General features: G+C 40.3%; 1 protein-coding gene across 2 annotated transcripts in view; it reads left to right on the top strand.

The window, feature by feature from the left end:
• The first annotated feature begins 3407 nt into the window (after nucleotides 1-3407).
• Nucleotides 3408-19568, top strand: part of CREG1 (cellular repressor of E1A stimulated genes 1) — a 67097-nt gene continuing 50936 nt past the window's right edge. The window contains exons 1-4 of one of the 2 annotated variants that reach the window (XM_085322976.1): nucleotides 3411-3803; nucleotides 6318-6437; nucleotides 8709-8896; nucleotides 9491-11146. In XM_085322976.1, the coding sequence (XP_085179102.1) occupies nucleotides 3531-3803; nucleotides 6318-6437; nucleotides 8709-8894 (579 nt within the window). In that variant the 5' untranslated portion in view covers nucleotides 3411-3530 and the 3' untranslated portion in view covers nucleotides 8895-8896; nucleotides 9491-11146. Of the gene's footprint in view, nucleotides 3804-6317; nucleotides 6438-8708; nucleotides 8897-9490; nucleotides 11147-19568 lie in introns of those variants that run through there. The other variant, XM_085322977.1, reaches the window with a different exon arrangement.

Below are 19568 nucleotides of genomic sequence, written 5' to 3'. Positions count from 1 at the left end.
TCAATACAAGCTCTTTTCAGTCAATGCAATATGCAATACAGGCTATACATTGGCATGTATTGCTTGCTGCAGACAGTACTCAGCTTAAGAGATCCCATTCTCCTTAGCACAGACTGCCAGTACTATTTCAATAAATCCTGTTCAACTCCGACTGCTGATCAGACTCATCAGCCCTGTGCCTGTGCGCGGGCTGTGAGCAGGTGCAGTGCACCCAGTYGCTGCAGGCTGAGCAGCTGAGGCTGGGACAACAGCACCCCTTCGTGGGTGCTGACAGGGAAGCCAGCAAGAGCCTTTCAAGGCTGAAATGCAAAAGAAAGCCAAGGAAAACTTGGGACATGTGTTGTTACTGTTTGGATGGCTCACTTTCTTGTCTCCTTAAATCCCACTTCACGTGTCAGTTGTGGCAGAGGAAGAGAAGGATGATTTTGTGTGCTCTCCAAAAGGTTCATTTTGAATCTCCTTTCACAGAGTGATCTGTGATGGGGCTGTGCACTTCCAGTATCATGCACTGCTCCTGGCAAACAAGAGATGGCTGCACTCTGCAAACACATTCTGTTAATAAACTTAAGCTGTATAACATAAAAGCTTTCCTCCTTCCTATGTTTTATGTAAAAATCAGTTGCCAACTATCCCTCCCTCATGCYCTTTATCTTCTTTCCCTTCATCCCAGCACTTGATTCCTACCACCTATTCTCCATGATGTTCCCTCTCTCCTGTACTGACCCCATAAAACACCTCTTCTCTGCTCCTTGTCATGGTTTTGTGCTCCCCTGTAAAATCACTCACATACTTACCCCTCAGTTGTGTTTCCTCTGCTCCCTCCCACCACCACTATCACTTGTCTCTTTAACTGCCACAAGGAAATATGCTCCCTAGTTTTCAGAGGGTAGGACTGCTGTGAAAATGAAGAAAAGTAAGTTGTTTCTACRTATGCATGCATGTGTGTTTGTGAGGAGAGGGAAGAGGAAGCAATATGCCTCTGTGTTTATTTTAGCTAACAAAATCTCTAAGGAAATAGTTTGCATGACAGTGTGTCTTCCTCATCCATTTTTCTCTTTTCGAAGTCCTCCTCTCTAGATCACTTTTGTCCCTTTTTTCCATACTCTTTTCMCTTCTAGATAGAATAGCTGCTATCTTTTCTCCTTAAAGATGCCCCACTCCTGCCCCTCATTTATTACATAATCCTATATATAAAAATGCATCCTTTCATACAAGTCTCTTTTCCTCTCATTCCTCACTCCTTTTCTCAGCCTATTTTCTCCTTAGGTCTTTGCCCTGAAACATAACTTGCCCTATAGCTAAGCCCAGGGTACTTTTACTGCTTTTGTTGCTGGAGCAGTTCCTCTTTGCAAGCTCAGTTCTGCATGTGTGTTACTTGCCCCTGCTGTACAGCTGAACATCACAGGTTCAGAGCACTCCCTTTCCCTGTTCAGTTATACCAAAGCTTAAGTTTCTCCTGAATACAGCCAGAGGAGGGCAGCAGTGGAGGAACACAGAGGGAAAGCCAGCCACTTTTCCCACTCTCCAGAGGCAAGGGGAATATATGACCTGCGCCAGCTGCAAGACTGAACACCATCGTTGTACAGACCTTGACATTTATCAAAGACAAGGAAGTCCACTAGGGCAATCTGGGAATCCATACTGCTCCCTAATACATGAGCCCCTTCCATATAAAATGGGGAGAGTAATAGCCTTCTTTTGCTCTTGAGGGTCAAATATCTGTATGACTTTGGATTCTGAGAGGGTTCAGGCTTTGGGAGTGGAGGGACRTTCCCCCTGTGGGCATAAATTTTGGCGCAAAGGTTTGTTCAAAGCGAAGCTTTTGCAATCTTTGCACGAGGGCTCAACCTGATCTCTTCTGTAAGGTCATACCTCAATGGATTCCATCAGCAGAGAATATTTTGTTTTCGGCATGATCTGTTTTTAGATTGAAATTCAACACTGCCTATAGCTAGAGCTTGAACTAATAATTGACCCATGGAGCTCAGTCAGAGACTTGAACAGGGTAAGAAGAGAAAAGGCCAAGCACAGCAGATTACAGCTTAGCTGACTTTATGGTCCACAGCTATATTTGCATTGGGCATACTGTAAGATGGTGCAAAATAGCAATCTTTCTGGCATCTGATGCCAAATTAACGTTTAAAAATACTGGAACTTGCAACTTTTTTTGACAATTCCAACTTCTGCACCTACAAACCTGGCATGGATAAGTTTGTGCTAGAGTTACTTTGGATTTCCCTATGCTACATTTCTATGCCTTGATATACTTGGTAAGATTAGAGCAGAAAAATTTAAATCACCTATTTTTTTTTTTTAGGAAAAGTTGAGTGAAGTCTCAGTATTACTGCAATTAAAATCACTCCCTTGCACAAATCTTTATAAAGTGACCAAGTGGACAAATAAAATTAGTGTTTCACAGTATTTATTCTATAAGGCACTGGTTGAAGGCCGGGGTGTTGTTCAAACGTCAAAACAAGTTTTGTAAAAGAGATGTTTTTACCCATGTCCTGTAGTTTGCAAGCCACAGACTTGAGCTACGTTTAGTGGCAAAGGATCCCACAAGGTTTACAGTCCTGTAAACCAGTTCCAGACAGACCCCACTGGTTGTAATTGACAGTGCTTTTGCTCAGGGAAAGTGGGGCACAAACACTTGCCATTTCACAGAACCAGCTCTTCGCACTGATTTAACCGCACCTAGGGACCGACACTGCAACGAGTATCTTTYGGATCTGACTGGACTTCCCTGGCCAGACAAACCAGGGACAATGGCAGTGGGCCGCTGCTGCCGGGCTCCACGCACTCACCATGGCCAACACCCACTCACTCAGACCTAACAAAACACGCTGCCTTCAAGCGAGTGGGCGCCAAACGCAGGCAGAGCCCTCATAGGGCACTGGCTCCGCTTCAGCTGCCCGTGGGCCACCTCGGACCAGGGCCAGGAGCCTCGGCAGCCGGGTCCTGCGTTCCCGCCGGCGCCTGCCACAGCTCTGCAAACTGACCGTTGCCACCTCGCGCACCCTCCCCTACCCGCCTCCGCCACCGATCGGCGGGAAAGGCGGGAGCGAAGCTCTCGTGCGCGGCTACCGTCCTACTCGCCAGCCGCTCGCGAAATCTGATTGGCGAAGAGTCCTGCGGAGGCCTCCCATTGGTTGCTGTGTGATCAGTGACTCCGCCCCCTTTGCCTCTCCCTCCCGAAGGTGAGCCGGGAGCTGTCAGTGWTGTTTACAACGACGGCAAGCTGCTCGGATTCGCCCCGCCTTTCGGCAGCTTTCATTGGCTGAAAAGCGAGCCTCGCGAGCCCATTGGCTGACGGTAGAAAGGCTAATTTCCCACCCACAAGGTTCTTCCTAACCCGTCCTAAGCGTGCGCTCATTGGCAAAGAAGAGCGGATCGGGCTTTCCGATTGGCGGAGGGCGGAGGGACCCGCCCCACCCCCTCCCCTCCCCTCCCCCGCGCGGGGCAGGGGGCACAGGGGATCGTGCTCGGGGTCAGCGGCGGTTAGTGGCCGTTGGGGCTCGGCGCGACGGGTCATGGTGCCGTTGCTGCTCCTGTGCGCGGCGGCGCTGCCGCTGGCGGCCCGCGGGGCCATCCCGGCACCGGAGGAGGCGGCGCGCATGGCGCGCTTCGTGCTGCACAACTGCGACTGGGGCGCGCTGGCCACCCTCTCCACGCAGGAGGGGCTGCGCGGTCACCCCTTCGCCAACATCTTCTCCCTCAGCGACGGCGTCCCGGGGCCGCACGGCGGCAGCGGCGTCCCCTACCTCTACCTCACCGACATGGAGATCTCCGTGCAGGACCTGGAGGTGAGCGAGGGCCGCGTCGGAGGGGTTTTGCCCCCTCAGCCGGCACAGGGAGGGACRAGGACGGGGGGCACCGGCGGTGCGTGTGTCAGCGGCCATATGAGGGAGYAGTTTGGTCTCGGAGGTGGGTAGGAAGGCGTCCTTTGCAGGTAGGCAGGGACGGTGCCATTTGCGCTAGCTCTGATACCTTCTGTTGGGCGGGAGGCACCATGCCCACGCTGCGTTTTGGGATCTCTGCTTGCCTGGTTGTTGTTAAGCGCTACCGCGTTTGCCGGTGCCACTGGGCAGTACCTGTAGCTCTGACACCTGAGGTGGGGAGGAAGCTCCAGTGGATCCAGGCCCTCTGGGCACTGCAGACCCGCGCTCTCCCAGTGCCTACCCTTCAGTGCCTTCTGAATAAGGAATAAAGCATTTTTCAGCTTTTTCTTAGCATTTGAAAGTAGAATTATAGTAACCGATGATACAAATGCGGTGAGATGCACCTACATTTAACAGCCTATGTAGTGTCTTTGCAAAATCCAACCTGAAAATGATACATAGTGACTGGAAATAATAGTAAGGAGACCAGTATGAGACACTTAAAACTTATTAGGTTGGAAGTTACTTTATGCAATGTCATATTTTTCTTGGTCATGTACACTTTTTCATCTCGTTAGGAAGTTATGGTTGGAATATTTTTGTAAGGGTCAGGGTTTTCATCAGCATTTTGTGTAGGCAACATAATGGTGCTAATGCCCCTTTCCAGGAATGCTGCTTCCTTTRTGAACCTTGAGGACAATTATTAGTCCTTGAGCATCTAAATATAAAGTAGTGCTGTCTGTTTCGACATGCAGTAGTCTTGGGAAGCTCCTGCTGGTCATAGTCCAGAAAGTTCTGATCTCCTGAGTAGTGCTCTGGTAGAGGAAGTAGCTGAAGTTTCAAGAGGAGCACTGGACAGAGAGATGAGGGGCCAAAGAATCCATAGACAGAGAAAACGGAGAAGAGAACTTAATGCAAAAAATAAAGGACTGGGCTGGGGGAGGGACTGGAAACTGGTAATGTAGGGAACACACTCAAAGGATTCTTCAGACTACTGAAGAAATAGTAATTACATCCCTGGAATTTACTGGTAAAGTAGGGACACAGCAAAAGACTGGCACAATGATGTTCTGAGTATGTATAATTGGTCCTTGTCTCAGTTCTTTTGCTTGGCTGTGATCAAGAGAATTGATTAAAAAGTCAGGGAGATAGTGATTGTATGCATCCTTTGTTAAAGAGAAGCTTCTTTTAGTAACTACCACAGTATTATTAAAACAAATATGCACGAAACTTAGTAATTCTTTCAGACTTCATTTTAATATAAACCTCTGTTTTCTCTCCCACACAGATTTTAATTTGTTACTTTGAAACTGTTTATGGATCTAAGTGGTGTAGAAAATCTGATTTAGCTTGTATAATATCTTTTCCTCCACCTCACATGCTGCCCTCTGTTTTCAGATATAAAAATAATGCTGTAAAGTCTTATAAACATTTTCGTACAGAAAGCTTCCCAACAGATTTGTATTCTGTTGCTACGGGGCAGAAGTAGTCAAGTGCAGGGAGACTTCTGATAGGAGAAAATGCTGAATAATCATGGATCAGCTTTTTGTAGTTAAACAACTTCCTGTCTGTGCAGTAAGTCATATGGTAGCTCTTGCTTCATAAGTTCAGGAGTGCACTGCAGAGTGCTTACATGACTTTCAGGATGAGCTCTTTAAATAGAATTTGCCAAAGCACATTAACTTTCTGTGTTGGGAGAAGAATGAACTTAAGTATGTGCTATTCTGCATTAGGCAAACCTGTTTTGGACAAACACTTTTCAAGCTTATTGTGGTCTCCAAATTCATTTTAGAACAATCAAATAGTGTTGTCTCCAAATTCATTTTAGAACAATCAAATAGATACAGATTCTTTATTCTTCATGTTTCATGCTTTACTTAAATACTGAGGGTTTTTTAAACCTTTTTTTTTTAATTTACTTTGAATGTCAAAAGATTTGACTAGTTGGGAGTGGAGGGAGGGGTTGTTTTTTGACTGTCATTTTTTGTTTGATTGGGTTTTTTTTGCCAGTTCAATACTTTCATTCACAGTTGTGGCAGCTGTTGGTTACCTTTCAGTAATTCTTTGTCCTTCTCCAGAATTAACTTAATGAATTTCACTGTATCATCTTTTCTATAGCCCTGTATGTTAATTGGAATATATCATAATTTGAATGTGAAATAGCCGGATGGAATAATGAATTCAGAGTTTGAGTGCTGGCTTAGAGGTTTGCATTTTATTTTGTCAAACTTTAACACACTTAAAATATGCCTTCTTTCAGATTCAGAGCTCATCTGAGTAGGTTTTCAGTTATAATTAGGAAAAGAAGACAGCTTTGTTCTTTTTACAAGTAATTCTGAATTTAATAAAGTACCAAAAGCTGAAAGTATTATGGTGGATATCACTTTTTTTTTCTTGCAAAGGTACATCAGTCTATTTATCTTACTGTTTGCATTTTAGGTCAATTCAAATGCCTCCTTAACTGTGTCTTTGGCACAGACTCCTTACTGCAAGAAGCACAACTATGATCCCCAGAATCCCCTTTGTGCCCACATAATCTTCTGTGGAAATATTGTAAAGGTAAGCAGCTGAAAGTTGACATGGGACAAGATTGTATGTGTTGAATAGTATTGTTAATTGAAAGAAAAGCAGAAATGTTAGAATAGTTATACAGAAGTGTATGAAGTGATTCTATGTGTTGTGACACTAGAATCATAGAATTGATAAGGTTGGAAGGGACCTCTGGAGGTCATCTAGTCCAACCTCCCTACTCAAGCAGGGTCACCTACAGCATGCTAAACAGGGTTGCATCCAGGCAGGCCTTGAAGATCTCCAGAGAAGGAGACTCCACAACCTCTCTGGGTGACTGTTCCAGTGCTCCGTCACTCTCACAGTGAAGAAATTCCCCCTCACGTTCAGGCGGAACTTCCTGTGCTTCAATTTCTGCCCATTGCCTCTTGTCCTGTCACATGGGACAACAGAAAAGAGTTTGTCCCCATCCCCTTGACACCCTCCCTTCAGATACTTGTACACATTGATAAGATCCCCCTCAGTCTTCTCTTTCCCAGGCTAAACAGGCCCAGCTCTCACAGCCGTTCCTCASAGGGCAGATGCTCCAGCCCTCTGATCTCCTTCGTAGCCCTACACTGGACTCTCTCCAGTAGCCCCATGTCTCTCTTGTCCTGGGGAGCCCAGAACTGGACACAGTGCTCGAGATGAGGCCTCCCCAGGGCTGAGTGGAGGGGCAGGATCACCTCCCTCGACCTGCTGGCAACACTCTTCCTAATACACCCCAGCATACCATTGGCCTTCCTGGCCACAAGGGCACATTGCTGGCTCATAGTCAACTTGTCATCCACCAGCCACTTGTGTGATGGCCTTAATTCTTATTTGTTGTTTTCATATGTCAAATATGTGTATATTACATTCTAGCAACCCTTTCATTACTATTGTGTTTAAAATAAACAGTCCCATTACTGATGGTAATTAGTTTCCCTTGTATCACATCCCGAACTCAAACTTGTTGATGTAACCTTTCAAACATTTGCACATTGCATATTAAATAGTGTCACACACTTCAGCTGCCGTTCTCCATGGATTCTCAGCTATTTCATATTCTGTGTCTGTGTGTATTCACGCATCTGAAGACCCTTTTGATTTCTAGTATCTCATTGAGGAAGCAGGTGCAGAGGAGCTAAAATTATACCTAAAACATTGTGTTATAAGCATGTTATAAACATGTTATAAGCATGCTACTTCTCTTTTGAGATTTGGTATTTCAAAGACCACCCAAGATCATGCAATACGTTGTGCTATTTAAGGAGTTGCAGAACCTTACTTAGCTTGCCATATGTATATATTGCTGTTATACCTCTACCAACGTTAGGACAGAGAGCAAAACGTTTTCTAGTCCTGGCTTTCAGCTGTTACTGAGTTTCTTTTACTTGAATACCATTCCTACCTAAGCACTTACATTAAGGCCTTATTTCCTCCCCCCCCCCCAATTTTTTGTTTGATTAGTCAAACTGTGCACACTTTAGTCTTGAAGAATATGGAGAAAACTGGGGAAGAAAATTTGTCTCCAAGAACAGCTTCCCAAATCACAGCTTGTAGAAAAACTTGAATTCAAAAAAAGCTGTGAAGAAACAACTCTGCATGAAGGTTTCAGTCCACATAAATGGATAGTTGGCATCACTATTTGCTTTTTTTATCAAAAGGAAAATATGACTTTTTTTTATGCTGGAATTATTTTAAGTATGTTTTTTAATAATTAAAAACAAAGCTTTGCTTCCCACTCTTCGGAGATTTTGCCACTGTAGGAAGAGAGACAAAAAGATATACATTGTTTCTCTAGCAAGACCTATATGTATCCTTTTAAGGTCTTTTTAATACCTGCTCTGTGGACTTGCATAATTGTCTTCTCTAAAATACTCTTCTTCAATAGAATAAGGTGTGGTTTAATCCATGCTATTTCAAACAAGTCAGTATCAGATTAGATCTAGTCTTTATACTAGAAAAGAATTAATACTGCTTCTGAGTCTGTCAGTCTGCACATATCTCCATCGAAATAGCAGAAGAAAGATTTAAGTTGAAGTACTTCTTGCTCATGCTTACTTTAAAGCGCATCTTTTTTATTTTAATATTAAAAGCAACTATTTTGAAATGTTTACCTGTCTTATGTATAGCTGTAGCCCCCTCTGAAGACAAACTCTGCCATAGTAATGAATCCTTTGGGATGAGACATGAAATTGAAAAAAGTGCACTGCAGTCAGCAGTCAGCAGTGTCTTTTAGCTAATATTTATCATTGCACAACTATATTTTAATGTAGCATTTTGCTGGCTATTGTTCAGGTGAATGATTCAGAAGCGAGCTTAGCGAAAAAAGCATTATTCAGTCGCCACCCTGAGATGGAAAGTTGGCCTAAGGATCACAACTGGTTCTTTGCCAAATTCAACATCACCAATATTTGGGTCCTGGACTACTTTGGTGGACTGAAAATTGTGACACCAGAAGAATATTACAGTGTCAAGCCTTAGCAGTAAGTACTTAGTTTGTTGCATGCTTAGCTTTTGTCACAGTTGGAACCTTTAAACCCTTCTAAAGGACTTTATTATTAACAGTAGGTATTATCTATCTCTTTTTATACCCATTTTATGTCTTTTTCCTAAGTAAGGGATGCAGTATCTGAAATCTTGATATGTTTGAATAGAGGACCCACCTAGGTACRGTATAAAATATAGTAAGCTTTGTTAGGTATACCATAATTGAAAATTAAAGGTCTGTACTTGTATGTCAATTTAAATACACTTTCTTGATAGGAAAGACTTTCCCAGAGTGAGTGTAGTCACTTTGCTGCATTTGGATTAATTGCTAGATAGATGATATTTTGGCCTATTAGTTAAAAATAGTGAGAATTTAGCATTTATGAAGTTTCATCCATAGGATTGTTACTGCAATATTCTATAAAACTTTCAAACAAGTTTAAAATTGCATTTGAATCTTTTTCAGCGTAGTTTATTGTAGACAATAGAACAGAATTTCTCTACACTTTACTAAGCCTTCAAATATTTCAAATACATTTTTATCTCAGTCAACACACCTTCAATTTCATTCTTATTCTTACTCTTTATAGGTAGAGGAAGATCCTGGGTGATGCTGATATATAAATGAATTGCTTTGGCTGACTGTTTCATGAAAGATTTATCTTTTCTATGTATTGTAGAGCTGAATTAATAATGCAGAAAACACAAACACCCTGCATTATTAATGAGCTTGAGTAACCCTTCTGAAGCAAATGTTAATTTTTACTGACTAGCTTAGCTTGAATCATATCATACTCATAAAACTTTATGCACAAGCCATAACTTATTTTACTCACTAGACATGATTTTAGAAAGCTATAACCTGCCTGTTGACAGTCTGCATTCAGAAAGGTTGTGTTTACTGGAAAGTAAAGGATTAGTCCAGGTTGGCACTTTTCAGTGCCTTAGTTAAATCATATCTGTTTGCAGGTACACTCATTTTTTTCTTAATACCAGTTTATTTTAGATCTTTGTGGCAAAGTAAACTGTAGTCAACTGAATGCTATGGGATAGCTCACCTCTGGCTGTAGAATGGGAAGGGTTGCTTGTATTGCGATGGAAAATGACCTGCTGAGTTCCTACATTCTGTAAGAATTTTTTTGCATCTTAATATACTCGTAGTTTTAGCCATTTTTTAAATTTTGCTACCTGTATTGAATGTGCTATAGAACATGATTGTTTTTATGCAAACTACAGGTATATCTTGGGCTTGTGATAAGTTCTTGGTAAGTCTTTGCCTGGCGGTGGTTATATGCCCTGATTCTTTAAAAGCAGCAAGTATTAGTGAAAGTATTCGAGTTTTGTACAAGAAGAGTTTTGGCTTGTGAATTCAATGAAACTGCTGTGAAAAGAAATTATTTTCTAACTTGGATTCTGCTTCTGATCAAATGTTAGCTTTCCTTCTCCTCAACAGTAGAACTGAGTGGATTTTTTTTTCCTTTGGAAGCATATATAGCATTTTTGGGTAACTCAGAAGTGAGAAAATAGCTAATGAAATAGGATACAGATGTTCACTTGTAGAGAATGAAAATTAATGGTGTGGATGAACTTAATTCTCTGCTTCTTAAAATAAGGCACAAACACATAAGCATGAGAAATAAATTAACATTGTCTTATATCCTTGCTCATCTCCCAAGTGCTAAGTTCACAAATATCAAAAGTGAGAATGACTGATTAAGTTGATTTCACCATGAGCAAATTTTATCTAGCTAACAGAGTAAAAAATGTGAGAATTTGGACCCCTTAGTGGCAGATGCATATGTAGAACAGTGAAATTGGTCAGATCAAATCTTTACTTCTTAGTGTCATCATTATATTTTATATTAGTACTTATCTCAAATGCTGGAAATGAATTGCTTTAAAAATACTTTCAAAAAATTAAATTTTCCTTCTCTGCAAAGGGGAGATAAAAGGTACTTGTTGCTGTATTAAACACATCCTGTGTAGTACTTGGTAAGTAGTTTAGGAACAAATAAGTTTGCAATATGGAAACAGTTTTTGTTGCATAGATAACACTGAAATTAAACATTAAACCAGAGAATATTTTTATAAAAGTGTAACAATTGTAGAAATGCAAGTGATCTTTTGGTACTGACTTGATCCTTTCCATGGGGAAAATGTGTGCATTGCATGTCACTCCATAACTTGTGATGTGTGAGACTAATGATACTGGGCTTTTGTTAAAAATAAAATGTTCTCATGACAAATGTTGCTGGGTGTTATTTAATGCACATTCAAGAATACTTCTTCCCTCCCTCACTGCTTCAAACCTACACACTCTTCAGAATTTTTATTTTGTTTTTCTGGAGTCTTGGTAGAGTACAAGGTGAAACTACCTTATTATAGTTAGCTTTTTCTCATTGGTTGAAATAAGCATCTTTGTGCTTCACTTTCTTTTCTGCATCTAATACTTTAAAATAGAACATAAAATAACAACATTAGAGTTATTGCAAATGAAGATCAGGAGGTCTTATTTGATAATTTCTTCTCGCCAGAGCTTCTACATCTAAATGACTGCATCAAATACCTTTCTGCAGATATTTTCTTGTTCTCAAATCTGACCTCATTTAAAGCTACTCTTTTTTATGTTTATGCATACTCTTCTGTCTGGTCATACATCTTTGTTTTTAATACATACATCCAGATATAAATGTTTGTACAAGGTACAAGCATAGATTACGTATTTCTTTCCTGTAGATCTAAACCTTGGATATTGTTCTCAAATACTACTCTTCTACAACTCTTCTAGTTGCTGATAAAAGCAGATCAGCATCTTGTTCAAAAATTCACACCTTTAAAAGAATCTCTTTCATTCAATTGAGGGTCAGGTACAAAATAAGGCTGCCTTTTTTGGCTTCTGTGTAGTAGCTGTGTAGTATTTGATGTTCTGTTTGTACGAATTCTCCACTATTTTCTGATGAGGAGCTTTTTTTAAAAAAAATCATCTTAATTAGGTTCATAATATTACTGAATTTTTATCAGAACAATTTAAGATGATTCAAATCTCATTACTCTACATTTGAAACGTGAGAGGACCTCAGCCAGATGCTTCTTTTGGAAATAGACTTACAATAGAATGGTCTAGCTGCATGTACAGGGTTAATCAGAGAAGTCCTGTCTGGAGTTCTTAGTTATGCATCTTGTTGAACATCTGGAAAAAAAGATTTTCGTGAGTGGAATATAAAGCAAGTATCTATCTGTTTTTGTTCCTTAGTAATAGTTGTGAGAAGTTCAATGCAGATGTTAACATCATTAGCTCATGAAAGTCATCAGGTTTTGTTCTATTTATTTATTTATTTATTTATCTTTCCTCTCCTCCCTTTCTTCTGTCTAGGCTTACCTTGTCAGTATTAGGCTCATTCAGGAATTCGTTTTTGAACATCTTCCCTTTTTTTTCCTGATATGGTGGCAAAAAATAAAAAGGCCAAATATAAGAAACTAATATAGCTGTAAACAATGAATCAGTGTTCTGGCTTCTGATTATGCGCATCCTCTACTGTGGTATGCTGGACATAGCTGAACGTCTTCTAAATAGTGATGAAGTCACTCTCCATAGCTGGGGAGTTAGTTGTCTCCATTGATAGGCAAGAATCTGAGGCACAGTGCAAACTTATGCAACTTGCTAAGTCATAACATGTTTTTAGCTGAGGAATCTGATCAGGATAACGTCAGTCCAGCACAGTCACGTCTCTGTCTGCTGATCTTGCTCATTGATTTTTTTTATGTCCATCCTTTTCCATTTCTTTCCTGTATTTTGATTCTAATTATTATGTTATAGAGATTCTTGCAAAGTGCTACGTCATTATAGAATAGAGCTCATGTGTACCACATAATCAGTTGAGTTGTTTATCCAATTCTGTCTGGAATTCATTTTTTAGATAATGTATGTCTGTGATCTTAATAAAAATAGAGGTAGCTTAATCGAACTACTAGTCCATCAAAAACTACTCAGAACTTCCAGATAAATCATAAAACTTAGTCCTGCCCTTTCTTAAGGCTTTTTTATGATATGAGTCTAATGGATAAAATTGTTCAAGTAGATTTTCTTTTTTCCCCAGATAACAATCTAGAAAAACTCAGTCTGGTAAACTCTATTATTGACCACAAGAGGGGGCCATAGACTTATATTTGAGTTGATTACTAAGTGTTAATACATAAAACTGATTTTTGAATTCATCATAACTCAAAAATAGTGGAAAAGYGTGTGATGGGGGCATTATACTTACCAATTCTTTTTCTACAATGCTTTATATTCTGAATGCTTTTCTCCRTAAACAGCAGTCTGCCAGCTGCTAAAAAGAAGCATTAATGATTTTTTGTGTTTTGTAATCATTTGGTGCTTTGAAATGCGCAGAAGTAATGCCCATGAAAATGATTTAAGTGTTTTTAAATTAAAAAAATGCTAATAGAGGGAAATGAGAGAGGTATAAAAAGCCTTGGAATCTTGACCTGGAAAACTGCCTCTGGATTTGGTAATTTTATTTCTCTCTTACTACTTACTTACTAATTCTAAGAATCCAAACCAAGATTGTTGATTAGCCTGATGATGATTTGGCTTATACTTACTGTTAGCTGAACTAAAATACTCAGTTGTGATCTTTAATTAATCTTCTAATTAATATTCTGTTGGACTTGGATGGTTTGAACCAGTAACATAGAAGCACAATCTTCAGTTAGGAAAATAATAGCATGTAATGTTTAGAATAGGACTCAGTTAGCCAAGACTACCACTGGTTTAAATTGTTGTCCAAGCTGTGCGTGCTCTCCTGCTCCCCTCACCATGGGCTTGGGCTGCTTGTGCTCGAGACCAGCTCTAACATTGTATAGCTGACTTTGGGTCAGGTGGCTGAGAAAGAACTGAGTGGTGAGAGCAGACTGGAAGAAACCTTCCAAGAAGCTTTTTCCTCTTTGCTTGAGAGCAGCATTGGAGCTTAGACCCTTGCCACTTGACTTACCTGGATCCTGCTGACTTGACCTCAGACCTGCCCCAATACTGTGGGCCTGTCTGGCACTCGCTGGACTGTGGTTGACCCTGGTTACTGTTACTGGACCTGCTCTGCCCTTCTTGTTCAGATGCTATGAGACTGCAAACCCGGTTGGTGAGGCCACTGTCCTGCCTGTCTTGCTGTCACCCTTGGCTCCTCTTCCCTTACAGAGCAGATGGCCCTTTCAGCTCTGAAACAATTGCTTTTTTTCCCTGTGGGGAAGCTCTGTCCATGAGCCCTTCATGCAGAACTCTTGGAGCTGATCCCAAGGATTTTTGAGTGAAGAACTTCTGAGCCTGAAGAGAGAATTTCTGTCTTGAATATTACAGTGTAATAAGATTAGAGTGTAAGACYTATTTATTCTGGCTACAGTATTTAACATTACTATTTATATCCTGTTTTTCTGTGGAAACAAGGCTTATGTATTAATCTTGTTGTCTGGACATTTGTTTCTGTCAGTTTCCATGCTTATTTTCAGTTGGATTCAGATTTGAAGCAGGTAGTGGCCTTGAAGCTACAAAGCCCCTATACATGTCAGTAGAGGACACAAAACCCAGTGCATGTCTCATTCAGGAAAAGATGATCACCACTCAGCTCTGTTTCTGTTAGTAATAGTCAGCTGGCTAGTCAGCTCTTAAAGAACACGCTAATTGCTAGTTACCCAGCCAGAGGATGTAAATGGGTGTTTGGAGTTGTGAGGAAAGGGAACACTGAGTGTATAAAAAGAAGTACTGTGGAGATATTGAAAGTTTGAAAGACTTTTTTCTTTTTTAAGAAGTTGGACTTCACTAATTTTGCTGGTTGCAAAGCAACCTAGAGTCTTTGGTTGGTTGAGAACAAGAGTGCAGTTAATATCTGAAGTGATTAAATTTCTTATTCTTAGTGGGTGTTTTCTTTTTATTCAAGGACCTACTTGCTCTAGTACTGATTCTCAATTTTGTTTTTCTCTAGACTTTCATATTGTTGATAGAAAGCTTTAACAATTCCCAGTTTATTCTTTGCTTCCAACTCCATAACAGCTGTTAGGCTCACTTTTGCCTGTAATTTTTCCAGTTCAAACAAAATAGGTGGTACATTTATAGTAGAACATCTAACAACTGTTGCAGGTATTGTTGAGAGTGAGGAAGTCTCTTCCTCAACCTTACTAGGTTGTCAGTATACTCACAAAGGCCTGGTACTATTTTATGCTGGTTTTGGTACTGTCATTGACTCAAGTTATAACCTTACCCATTTTGTCCCACTCGTTCCCCTTTTCCACTCTGTAAGAATGTAAATTAGTCTTAGCATTGCAGGATTCATATAACCTATTTGTAAATCATCTCAGTATTTCTAGATGAGAGGAATATTTTTTAAAAACTAGATGACTTCTGGTAACAACAAGCACAGGGTAACTTGACAAAGCCATGCATATGAATATGTATGTGCAAATTTGAGAGAGACAGACTCTCAGAAGTTACTAGGTGTATGTATGTAATGCATGTACATAAGCATGTATATCACAAAAATAAAATCAAGATGCTTTGTATTTCTATAGTATTTTATGCCAATCGAACCTATTAAACATCATCCAGTATTACAAGGTAACTGTTCCTTGACTGAAATTAAGCAGTTGTTTAGGGATAAGAAACAGCAATAATTGCACAAAAACTTCTGTGTGATTTTAAGAACCTTGCGGAATTCTTTCGTGTTGACATTTAGCCAAAACAGTTGCCTTATCAAGCATGAATTGGATTTTTGATTTGTTTTAAATGTTTAAATGAATTTCAATTAATTTAATTAGGTTTTCCCCCCAGATGACCACTTGAAAAATTCAGAAGATGTATGTGTTGGGGGAAGAGGGGAAGAAAATATAGGAAATGAAGATACTTATCTCAGGTCATACTATTTGGCTTGCCAACAGCTTTATATTCATGAAAGACATCACCTTACTCTTCAGTTGTAGTCCATACAGCCATCCAGGAAAAAGAATATTGAACTTGCTCCATAATTAAAAGTAGCATTTCCAAAACGGAGGTTTGGTGGTGAAGCGCTGGAGTTTTTCTATATATGCTATATTACAATAAGGCAAATTCACCTGCAACTAACAGGGTTAATGTTAAATGTTAATGATCTGTGAGAGAGTATCTTGATTACCTGAGGGAAAAGAAGTATTGTGCCTCTATCTTTAAAATATGGTATAAGCAGTCGGATGTCCAGCACATTTAAAAAAAATAACAAAACAAACAAACAAAAAAAAAAACCCAAACTCCAGAGCAGACCATGAAAGCCTCACTGAGAATGAAAGAATTGGACATTACATATTCAGTTGTCTCAAGCCTAGTGAGTATTCAGAGAGGGTATATTTCAAGGTTTTACTAACATCTCCTAAATAGGCTCCTAAAACCCATGTTGCATTGAAAATTTTAAGAGCATAGCAGGAACAGGGGACTGCTAGTCACAAGAAGCAAAATAATGAATAAGAACTCATTCTTATGCTGCATCTGGGCCTCTTTATTATCTCCCATAGGAAATGTACACTCATGGCCATGTTAGTCTTTATGGTTCTGCAGAAGTGTCTGCTTTCTTTTATTTTTTTCTCTTTAGATGCGGCRGGGTTTCTATTTGCACAATGCAGCTGCAAGGAATACTGGCAGTCAAGTGGGGTTGCCTTGGAAAAGCAGTATTCTCACACACACAGGGGAGCAGTTGTAGTGAGACCAAGTCCTCTCTGCTCCCTGTTGGGAGCTGCAAAGCAAGACCTGGAGTTAGGCACTCTCTTCTTTCCAGCTATCCATTTGCAATGCTGGCAAATATGCAGGGGACAGACTAATCCCCTTGGAATGCAGCAATTATCACTAAATAAGTATTAATTGCTGCATTCCAAGGGGATTAGCACAGTGGAACCCAATTACAGCAAAGTGAAGCTTCACTGTAAGCACTAGAGTGCATTGAAATACAGTGAAGCAATGCAGGACTGTCAGTCTGCAACATCTTGTCAATATAAATTGGTCTTACACACTGTAAACAGCAGGCTTTCCTTTTTTTTYCCCCTTTTTCTTTTCTGTGCATTAGTCTACTGCATGAATGGCATGCCTTACTGAGGGCCACAGCTTGTTCGCTAGAGAGAGCAGTTGTCTATTTAAGACCCATTATCTTTGTGTGAGCCTCTCTGAAAATTATTTTGATACTTGTTGAGTTTGTTCTGGTGCTATAGCACTCATTCCCTGCTGATCAGGGGCAAGGCCTTACAGTCTGACTGTAGATTCTCCCCTGTCTTTAAGGTCAGCCAGCTCCTCTATTAGGTGATGTAGGTATTAATTTTGCCTGCAAGTACTAACTGTACCAAATAGGCTTAAGGGAACTTCTGATAACTGGCCTGTGCTTAGTCCCAGCAGTCTGTGGTGATGATTACAGGCAAGCTCTCTGTGGTAGCAATGCATGAGCCAGAGGGCAGTGTGTAGTTACTTTTTATCCCCAGCTTGACTATGGTGCAGGTTTGTTTTTTGGTTTTCGTTTATTTCCTGTTAAAACTGCAAGCACTGCTGCTTTCTTATAGCATAGCCAGTAAGCATAAAAAAGGGATGCTTCTGAGGGTGAATCAGCCCCTTGCATTAGAGCTTTTCCAGAATTTCATGTGTCCAGGGGAAGAATAACATATTGAGGCACAGAACCAAGTGAATGCATGCTTTTTCTATTTTGTGAAAGATATTATACCTTATAAATAATGAGCTTCACCTTAACTAGTGTTAAACACAGCTGAGTTGCAGATGAGGACTACTTCAATTCCCTGACCAGTTCAGTTTCAGGAACCATAAATAAAATCTTGCACTCTTCTCAGTGTAGGTGATTTTTGAAATGTACTTTCCTCCACAGATGTGCTTAGGCAAAGAGTTAAGTTAGCTGAGAGATTGTCTTCACCTAGCAAAGAAGGTTTTTTCTCCACTGTGGCCTTGTCTGTACTGAGGAAAAATTGCTGTTGGTTCAGCTGAAGTAGTGTTGGCATTAATCTGTGCTCTAGTGTTAACAAGGTTCTTACGATCTGACTGAAATGAGTAAACTGAAACATCGGCATTATTTAAACTGTTGGGAAAAATACAGGTATGAGGTTGTCTAATGTACAATGTGGGCAGAAACTACCAAAATTTTAACTGCTCTGTGTAGTTCCTAGAGATGCAAAGACAAATGGGCTGAAAAGAAGGTTGTACTGTAAGAAAATACAGTACCTTGTAGGGTAATGCAGGCGATATGAACACAAAAATATAATTTTCCTAGAAAAGAGACTATTTCTCCTTTATCTTTTTCTGTACCCCTATATTGCATGGGATTTACTATCTCCTGTGACTTGTCTATTTTGAGAATAACTCAAAATACAAGCATGACTACTCTCTTGAATACTTTCATTGTATTTAGATTATATTGCATGATTGCAAAAATTGGGGGATTGAGAAGAGAGAATTTCTAGGGGCCTATCATGTAAAGCCTGACTCTACCCATACTTACAGATGAAGTCTGTGTACTCATGCTCTGACCTTTCCCTATCCAGACCAATATCTAAACACAGTGGCCCAAGTGCTGTTCTCCCAGTGTGCCTGCGCTTGCCATTAATCTCACTTTCTTATACAGCACTTCATTCCTTTTCCTTACCTTTGGCCTTAACTCTTTATTCAAAGTGATAATTTGCTGGCTTTCTGCCTGAGGGAAAAGCTATGATCAATAACAGGTGGAGACAGGGGTCAGCAGAATGGTGATGAGCAGTGCCATTTGCTCCTCTGAAAATACTGTTACCAAAAAATATCAAGACCTAGTATGATATTCTTTTAGCTTTCGGATAAAGGGTCAATGAGATTTAGACAGCCTGTAATGGGAGCAGGAGCCCTTTCCCTCTCACTAACTCCTTACTTCAGTCCATATCCTATTATTTGGAGAAGGGGACAGAGAGGGCTTTATCAGGGTCCTGCTGGAATAAGGACCATGTGCCCCAGCACACCCATTTCTGGGTCTAATAATGGCTCTTCCAGCTCCAGTGTGCAGTAGTAACTTTGCTGGGCTGTGCTTTGCCCTTTGCCTGGCAGTGAGTMAGGGACCATATCCAGCCTCCTGCTGCTGCTTCAAGGGTAAAACAGCATAGTGGGAAACCCTCCTTGAGGCTAGGGGAGAGCAAAGACTCGGCACTATCATCTAAGTATCTCAGAATGGCACACAGCACTGTTTTGAGCATTGCAGTGTCTAATACCAGTGCCTAGTAATGTTGGTATTGTTTAGTACCATATGTAATAACTATTATTAAATAAAAGGCTAATAGTATGTTATCAATGTATTACCCTTCGTTACTCAAGAGAACAAGGTAAGGAATTTCTTGGTCTGCATCTTCCAAGAATTTCAATTAGCTTTGCTTTGAAAAGGCTATAAATCCTTTTTATATGCACAGTAACTCTCACCCTGCCAGTCTTCAGACTCTTAGGAAACAGTTATCACCAATCCTGTTCCCATTTCTGGTGGGGGACCACATTCTTCTCTCTTTCTCATTTCTAAAAACTAGAAATTATAGAAACCCATTAAGTAAGATACCTGTGTTCCCCTAACTCTAAGATCTGATCTTGGAATTCATTAATAGAATTAATATTGTAAACATTCAGCAATCTTGTGTTGGTCTCTCTTTTTTTTT

This window comes from Rhea americana, unplaced genomic scaffold (genome assembly GCF_003343005.1).
Source record: "Rhea americana isolate MKP2758 unplaced genomic scaffold, rheAme1 scaffold_81, whole genome shotgun sequence".
In the NCBI taxonomy this organism is placed as follows: domain Eukaryota; kingdom Metazoa; phylum Chordata; class Aves; order Rheiformes; family Rheidae; genus Rhea; species Rhea americana.
The sequence above is the reverse complement of the archived record's forward strand: the minus strand, read 5'-3'. Positions and strand labels throughout refer to the sequence as shown.